Below are 9,063 nucleotides of genomic sequence, written 5' to 3'. Positions count from 1 at the left end.
TTACATTTGAGGAAATGAGATGAATTTTGCAATTCTATGATATTCATAATCTAAATATAAAAGGATGGTTTGGTCGCCCAATAGTAGTCCCCTTTGTGCACTTTCAACACATCTAATTACACATAAAATCAACTTTCAAATTTAGTGCCCACCCCCAAATGACTAGAATAGTCATATCATCAATATAAAGAAGTAAAGAAAAAATTAGATGCTATTAATGAAAATCTTGTGTTTGGAAAAATAAAAATTAATGAAAGTCTTGTATCTCCTTAAGTAGTTACGTCGAAAAATGTTTTTCATGTATGTTGACAAATAGCTTCACCTCTGAAATCCTCATACCTTTGTCTTGCCAAAAGCCATCCATGTCCATCAAAATCAACAAGGGAGGCGCATAGCATGTGCAAAAGAACAGGTATTGTTAAAAAAAAATTAGGTTTCTTTTTTCTCTATCTTTTTCCTCTTCCCTTGCATTTTCTCGATTTCTTTTACCTTTTTCATGTAGTTATCTTAAAAACATACATCCAATGATTCGATAATTCTTTGCAAGAAGAAATGTGGCATGGTACGATACAACCTGATGCCATATCATGACTTGATCTCGACATATAATTAGCGAATTTGAATGCTGTGATAATTGTTTTATATGAATAATTATGATTTCTTAGAGTTATGTCTTTCACACGTTGGACATAAATGGCAATTTCCAACACAAAACGGCACCATGATCTGATCTAAGGGAAAAATTCGCAACTTTAAGTTCAATTAAAATCGCGTCCGCTCGGTCAACACGATTGTGACCAATTTACTTCCATAATCAATCTATAAAAGTGCATCCATATCAAATCTTGAAAGAGCTTTGTCTGATGTCAAACAATTACATGGAGAAGCATACAAGAAAGGCTCTGAAAGTATGGTGCGACGTCGTTTCTGTAGAGCGTAAAAATAATGAGTTGAACCGTGTCGTTTTGGGATGTAAACGCACGACGAACAAATACAATATGGTAATCGACACTGCATGAGAATTGTCAGAGCTGAATTCAAGAGTTGTATAGCTACTCATCCTCGATTCATTTGAGATTGGATGGTGAATGACAATGAAAAGTGTGCTCTCTCTCTCTTTCTCTCTAGGTTTCTATGTTGCCATCTTTCTCTCAATTCTCAATTAAATTTGTTGGGTTATCTCCATTTTTGTGTTCATTTTCACATCCATTACATGTAAATCCCCACTAAGTATGCTCCAGGATTATCGCACTTATATTATTTTTCCAAATCCTGCCCCCAATTCGATATAAATATTAAATTATTCACACCACTCTCAGTCATTAACACAACCCGTCGAAGAATATTAGGGTAAAGAATAAGGAAGGATGGCAAGAAAATCCACAGTCCCAGTCGCCTAATCTCTCTCCTGGTTCCTGGTTCCTGGTTCCTGGTCATCTTGATCTGGAGTCTTCACCTTTTGCAATAATCTAACATTTCTTTTCCTTTGTTTAATTTTTCCTCTGTCTTCCTCAATAGAGCACGTCTTGTCAAAGCCACTAGAAGAAAGAAAAAAAAAGAAAAAACCGAGTCGATGCCCGTTCTGGTTAATTCACCCTCTCTCTCTCTCTCCACCTTTCACATTTACCTCTCAGCCCCACCTTGATCGCCTCCTCTCTCTCTCTCCCTCTCTCTCTGTGTCCCCTGCAATTTCCGCTGAGCCCTCCGGCTCTCGCTTCTTTAACATGCCCACCGCCTCCTGGTGCAACTCCACCTCGAGGCCTCCGTGACCTATTGTGTGTGTGCGTGCTTCTCTGCTCGTCATAATTCTAATCCTAACATGGTGTGATACGCGAGACAGAACCGGACCAGCACTCCATGGCTTGTCTAGTCCCTTTCCTATCTGTTTCATGACCCACCCTGGGCATCTTCAATTTCTCTCTCTCTCTTTAGGGTTTCCGAAGGTAACTCTCCTCTCCCTCGAAGCTCGCTAGGGTTTTGGATCGTCGTCTCATCGTGGGTCGTGTTGGGAATGGAGGAATATGGCCAGATGAACGAGAACAGTAGCACTGGGTCGAGAGGGAACAACAACAGCAGCTTCTTGTACGCGTCGCCGGTTCTTGGGCCGAGCTCCTCTGGCAATAGCAATTACGGGAGGGGAAACAGCAGCGGTAGCCACTTCTACTCCCAGTCCGGCGATCACTGCTTCCAATCCGAAGCGCCGCCGCACCCGGTGGTGAAGACCGAAGCCACCACCTCTCACCACGGCCATGCTCAGAAATTTCATCACTATTCTCTGATGAGAGACCATCATGACCCATCAGCTTCTCACCACCACCACCAACACCACCAGCATCAGCAGCTACAAACAGTGAGCGAGAGCTCGCGCGAGGTCGATGCCATGAAGGCCAAGATCATCGCTCACCCTCAGTACTCCAACCTCTTGGAAGCTTACATGGACTGCCAAAAGGTTAATTTCACTTTCATCTAATTTAATCAAGGTCTTCTTTCTTTTATTGCCCTTATTTTCCGGTCAGTTGTTATACCACTTCACATGATATATAACAAAGCAAAATGTGTAATTGCGTGAAAACATACCGCCTAATTTCTTCCTTTTCCAAAATCATTTCCGATGACGAGAATGTCCATCCTTGGCTTGATTTTCTATTTGTTTTGCATTGCTAGGTCGGAGCGCCGCCTGAAGTGGTGGCGAAGCTGTCGGTGGTGCGACAGGAGTTCGAGTCGCGGCAGCGGTCGTCGGTGGCTTCAGCAGACGGGTCGAAGGACCCAGAGCTGGATCAATTCATGGTCACTCTTGTTATTGTCTTTTTCTCTCGTTTTCCAATTATAGCATGTCGTCATAGTAATTTTTTGCGTTGACGAAAGAGGAAGCCATGAAAATTCAGAATAATAGTGACATGAAACTTTGATCAGGAAGCGTATTACGACATGCTGGTGAAGTACCGGGACGAGCTGACGCGGCCGTTGCAGGAGGCCATGGACTTCATGCGGAGGATCGAAACTCAGCTCAACTTGCTCAGCAACAATGGCCCGGTTCGCGTCTTCAACTCTGGTATACACTCTCTCTCCTCTCTCTGGGTCGTCTTCTTCTTCTCCTCTACCATCCTTTTACTCCTTTTCTTGCTTTGTTTCTCCATAATTAAAAGGCTAAAATCTAGGTCATTTCTTTCTCTTCTCCTCGACCATCCATTTCCTTTCCCTACTTTGTTTCTCCATAATTGAAAGGCTAAACTCTAGGTCATTTCTCGCTGGGTGTTTGGTACAGAGAGAGAGGAGAGAGAGAGAGAGAGAGAGAGAGCACAAGGCACTACCTAGCTTTGTGATGGTGTCAGGAGTGGACTCTAGTGGAAAAATCCTACGAACCCTATCACGAGTCTATAGTAATCAAGATTTAATTTTCATTAATTTCCCACGCGAAAAAGCTCCAAAGCTTAATTAATCCCAGGTTGGCGTGTTGGTACGTGAGTTTAATTTTGGGGTGTCGAGATCTTGGAATTTTCCTTCTAAAGATTCAGGCATTACCACCTCGAGATGGATTTGCGGTTGTCATCAGTGCTTGTCGTCGCCATTTCCCGGAGCTGTGGCTTCGCTCTCTGCGAGTGAGAACAAAAGGAAAAAAAAAACATTGTTCTTTGTGTTCCAGTGAAACTTGGGAAATTTAAGAAAACTTTGGATGCTGTTCCACTCAGTGCTGCTCCAGCATCTGTACGGCATTATTGTCAGACTTCTTTAAAATATGTGTCTGTGTGTGTATAAATCGTAGAGTAATACATTATTATTCTCTCTTATTTATTTGTTTATTTTTCTGGCCATTCATCTATGCATCTAAGACTAGATTTCTGTATTTATCACACAGCAATATTTGTCGAAACATGATTGCAAGTTTGTTGCTCCACATGACAGAAATTGTTTTCAAGAGACCCAGATGCTAATGCTCAAGGGAATGACACGTGCATGCTCATTTATTGATTTGTGAAAATCATGTAAATTGGTGCTTCGATTCTATCCTGTTTTGTTATCATCTCCCCTCATAAGAAAACTGGGTAAACAAGAGAATGTCATCTTCCGCTTCCCTCTTGTCTTCGTCAATCTACTATGACAAACATGTGTGAATGTTCTCTGGTAGTTTATGTTAATAGCCATTTGAGTTTACCTGATATATTTTGTTTTTGGTCTGGTTTTATGCTATTTTCATTTTACAAGTCACTATGTATGCTATGTGCTGTGCGCAAGTCTCAAAACCCTGATCCCTCACGCATCCCCAACCCTAGCCTCCCTGAGAATGTAGGGAATCGAACTCTCCATTTCCCCCTTACCTGAGGCTAGTTTTGTGACCGATGCCTAAGTGTATCTGCTTCTACTAGACAAGACTGTTTGAATTGTTTCTGTTAATTTCTTGCTCAGTTTAGGAACTCATAAAATGTGTAATAGTGAGTTCCAAAACAAGTGGGGCCTTTGCATCTTATCTAGAATGCAATAACTCTTGAGATACAAAATGGGCATAAAACATTGGCAAGTAAAAGTTCATCTGGTAAAGTGAAGACAATATATGATATTCACATAAGCTTTTATGTACCTATCTTCGTAGAAACTTTGTATCTTTGGCATTACTCATTGTGCAAATATACGGTTTAGGTAGGTTGGTGATGGTCCCATGTACTTTATGGTGAAATCATAGATTACCACGACGCACAAAGAGAGAGAGATGGTTGACTTCTTTATCCTTGAAGATGGTCACAAAGTAACTATATGTTGTCAAATCATACTGTCAAGCCACATGCTCTTCTGAATTTGTATTCTCTCAGTCAATAAGTGTGAAGTGCTTTTAAAAATATTTTTGGTCCTCTCTTTTAGTTGTATTCTTGAACCGCGGTTGCTGATTATCGGGCATGTTTAACCAGTATCACATAATTCGATGAGCTGTTATTGTCATTTTGTGAGCTAAACAGTCTACAATGTGCTTATGTTTTTGCACATTACTGGAGATGGATAATGTTTGCGGATTGATTGCCATTGGCATAGTTCGTGAAGAGCTATTCTCCCTCATGGACTAAGATATGTGCCGTTTTAGTTATCAAAATACTTCTTGTACTAGTCTTCTTCACTCTGTAGTCCAAGTCTTCTGATCTCTCCAGTAAGTCCAATTAAAATAATCTTCATCATCATTGTGGATAATTAGATTCACTTATAGAGAAAAGAAAGAAACCACGTACTTACTACAAAGTATGCCAACTTTTTCTTTCTTACCCAGATTTCCTCCTTTCCTTGTGGTTGAAAGTACCGTTAGAACAGAACCTGATGCTGTCTAGAAATGACTTAGGTAATTCATAATATTTCCTGAGAATGATTTCCATGATTCTGAAAGGAACATGATCTTCCCCCTCACTTATTTCTTTCTGTAACTTTCCATATAAAAAATTTCTAATAATAGCAAGGGTACTTTGTTTTGTGATTACTTCATTCATGGTGTTTCAAAATCTTGTGTTGCTTTTAAGGTACTTTGATGCACATTCTTTCTTTTCTTCTTAATATTGTTGTGACTCTGAACTAGATGCATAGCTTCCTTCATTTAGAAAGAGGTGAAATATTTTGGTCATGAGGACACATTCATCACGCTAGAGATACATTTTGCAGCCATTACCACCATCAAAGCAAATTCGCTTGGCTATGAGGATTTTATCTGTGTTATATTTTCCTTGATGAATGATTGCATTGAGTTAACGCAGGATGTGTCTTCTGCTTTTATTGAAGTCCCTATAATTCTGATTTTTCTCAACTTGATATTTTTTTGTCAATCTTCAGTGCAACCTTGTTTTTACGACTCATCTTTCTTTATATTTACTATCCATATAAAGCGAAGCAAATGCCTTTTCATACCATGAAAATGTCACTATGAAGACCCTTGTCACCTCAGTGAGAATGGTTTGACAGATAGATAATATGAATCTAACTCTTGGTCACAGCAAGAGTTGTTCATAAAGGTACATCTAACCTCTTGGTTTACAACAACAATTGTTCCTTTAGGTGTGAGTCCTTTCTGGTAAAACACTAGCACCTATAAATAGTTCAGGAATCAAATAGCAGCTATCGAGTGTTTGGCTGATAGTTAAGTTTTTGATAATAAAAAAATTGGCACAATTGGTAAGTTAATTTTCAAGCTCGTTTTTTATGAGTCCGGTTGCATTGTGTAATCAGTATACACATTCATCTTCTAATCTTTTTATAGAAATGAAACATCTATTAGTGCTATTTGTTTACAATGAATAAGTAGCTAATATTCTTTGTTTCAGCTCAAATTGATCGTTACCAAAATCCTGCGTGTATAAATTGCCCATGTACACCATCATATGTACTTATGTTAAGCTAGAGTATCCACTGTCCTTATTTAGGCCCCAAGAAATTGCTAATTATGTTGGAGTAGAATTTGATGTCCTTTTCTCATTCGGAAAAAATCACAATTGCTTTTGTTTGATTGTAATGGGTTCATTAATGACAGATGAGAAGTGTGAAGGGGTCGGTTCATCAGAAGAGGATCAGGATAACAGTGGTGGTGAAACAGAATTACCTGAGATCGATCCGCGTGCTGAGGATAGAGAACTGAAGAACCATCTGTTAAGGAAGTACAGCGGGTATTTAAGTAGCTTGAAACAAGAACTCTCCAAGAAGAAGAAGAAAGGAAAACTACCTAAGGAAGCCCGGCAGAAGCTGCTTAGCTGGTGGGAGTTACACTACAAATGGCCATATCCATCGGTGCATCCTCTTACTTAACATTTTTCGAAATCTTTCGGCTGTTTGTGCCGTATAAATTTGTTAGTTTCCACACTTTTTCCATGCATCCACCGTTCATGGTAAAGCTCCTATTCATTACCATACAGGAGACAGAGAAGGTGGCATTGGCTGAATCCACTGGTTTAGACCAGAAACAGATAAACAATTGGTTCATAAATCAAAGGAAACGCCATTGGAAACCTTCTGAAGATATGCAGTTCATGGTGATGGACGGACTTCATCCCCAAGGCGCCGCTCTATACATGGACGGTCACTACATTGGTGATGGTCCATACCGTTTGGGCCCATAGGCTGTTAATCCATGCACCATAATCGGATATATAGGTTTGTCGTTCTTGCAGGGTCCTCTGGCGCTTGCTTTGCCTTTACATTATGTGTCTGAGTATAGTGTATGAATTGTTAGTCGTGCCACCTGATCAAATTTAAGTTACAGAGTGTTGGGTAAAGCCCATGGCAACCCAATGCAAGAAATATTTTTGATGACTAAGGTCATTATTAGGTCATATCTATGTATCCTCTCTATATGTCTTTGTTGTCCTTTGGCACTCAAGCAGTAGTTTGTGGTTCTTGTGTTTATATTGATTCAGTATGCAGTATGCTTTTACATGAATGTGCTCTACCTATAGTTAGGATTTTATCTTACTATGGTGTATGTAGTATTTCTATTGTTGAAGGGAAGCACTCAGAACCGGCAGCCTGGGATTGTGAATGATTGTGTGCATTTCACTCAGTCACATAACTAAAACTTACGGACGCCTCTGGACATTATTTTAATTGCATAAAAACACAAATGTGGCAGATCTTTGTTTCTTATTCAATATTTACACCATATATCTTAATAATCATTAAACCGGGACGAGCCTTCTCTCTTTTACCATGGCTTCCTAGAAGAAAGATGCGAGTTCACGTTGTCATTCGATCCCCCTTGGGTCACATTGATTGGGTCTTCTGGGAATGGAGACCGCCCTATGAAGAAGGGAAGAGACTAAGCTTGATTGTTCGCTCTAGATTGAGTAGCTTGATAGTCTTTTTACGGATATTTTTGAAGATTGCTTCGTGTTGTCATCTGTATTTCATAAGAAAAGTTTCATTTTCAGGGCAATATTCTCCAACCTCACGATATTACTTGCATTACGTTTTCTTGCATTGGAAAATTCCCTTTCCAGCTTTCATTCCCATTCTTGCATTTAGTGACCTCTCTAAAAAGCTGGAATAGAGCAAATCCAACGAAGGAGGGAAGAGAGTAACCTAGGTTGACCCTCTTGAGGAGTAAAGACACCATAAGCGTTATAACTTTCGTACGATAATCATTTGAGTATCACACCTGTAGAAAATCGTTAGCTTGAGTGTTGATTTCGGCAATTTGTCCTACGTGGACTTTTTAAATTGAATTTTAATTCCGACCCGACTTCTTTTTTAAATGAAACTCAGGTTGACACGTCGTTTTGGCCCTGTTATCCCCCAAATCGATTTAAAATTGAAACCCTAATCCTTGAAGCATTTTCTCTTCCTAGCTTGACCGGAGAAGAAGACACTATATATGTTGGCTTCTTGCTCACGATCCGGAGAAGTGGAGAGACTGTGCGACCGATCTTGAGCCGCTCCGATAGAAGTGTTGGTGCGCATGTTCTTGCACAAGTCGGGAGCCGCTTCGATAGAAGTATTCTTCATAGATCGTAAGCGGCTTCTCCTTCACAGATTTTTTTGTTTGCCCAAATTGAGGAATTGGGGTTAGGGCTTTAAAACACTTCGAATTTAGCTCCCAATTTGTTAATTTGGGGTAGATAAATGGGTCAAACTACGTCGTTTTTGCAATGTTTTGCTAACTTGATTTTGTCGGCGAGCCGTGTCAGACGATTTATAAGTTAATTTCACGTCAGATTTTTCGGTTATACGAATGGCCAACGGCACTCAAATGAACGATTTTTAAAAAATGTAGCATTCCAGTGAGGGGAAAAAAAAGTTACAACACTCAAGTTAACACCATACGAAAGTTATGGTACTTATATTGTTTGTATTCCTCTTTTGTGGACACTGATCATATACATATAGTGAGGAAAGTTTCAATTTTCAGGACACCGATTACCAATTTCACAAGAACACTTCCGCTATTTGGTGTGTAAGAATGGAAGAGAAATTTACATTCCAACTTTCATTCCCATTCTTGCATTTGGTGACTCCCTAAAAATTGGAATGCACATTCGATGGAATTCCCGTTTCTACGCACAAAGTTAACTAGCAATATAAGTAGCAGCAGCTAATGAGTTTACGCAA

General features: G+C 39.8%; 1 protein-coding gene across 2 annotated transcripts; it reads left to right on the top strand.

Moving 5' to 3' along the window:
• Window positions 1-1,599: 1,599 nt before the first annotated feature.
• Window positions 1,600-7,399, top strand: LOC115675817 (homeobox protein knotted-1-like 2). Of its 2 annotated transcripts, XM_056317393.1 has the most exons (6): window positions 1,600-1,943; window positions 2,018-2,449; window positions 2,665-2,787; window positions 2,914-3,052; window positions 6,497-6,750; window positions 6,876-7,399. In XM_056317393.1, the coding sequence occupies exons 1-6, from the start codon at window positions 1,890-1,892 to the stop codon at window positions 7,077-7,079; spliced, it is 1,206 nt and encodes a 401-aa protein (XP_056173368.1). In that variant the 5' UTR covers window positions 1,600-1,889; the 3' UTR covers window positions 7,080-7,399. The 2 variants fall into 2 exon arrangements, with proteins under 2 accessions (XP_056173368.1, XP_056173369.1); XM_056317394.1 differs by having other exon boundaries at window positions 1,601-2,449.
• Window positions 7,400-9,063: the final 1,664 nt, after the last annotated feature.

The sequence above is a fragment of the Syzygium oleosum genome, unplaced genomic scaffold (assembly GCF_021117445.2).
Source record: "Syzygium oleosum isolate NSW1041296 unplaced genomic scaffold, Sole_v2.1 Sole_v2.13, whole genome shotgun sequence".
NCBI lineage: Eukaryota > Viridiplantae > Streptophyta > Magnoliopsida > Myrtales > Myrtaceae > Syzygium > Syzygium oleosum.
This window is presented reverse-complemented; position numbering and strand designations above follow the sequence as displayed.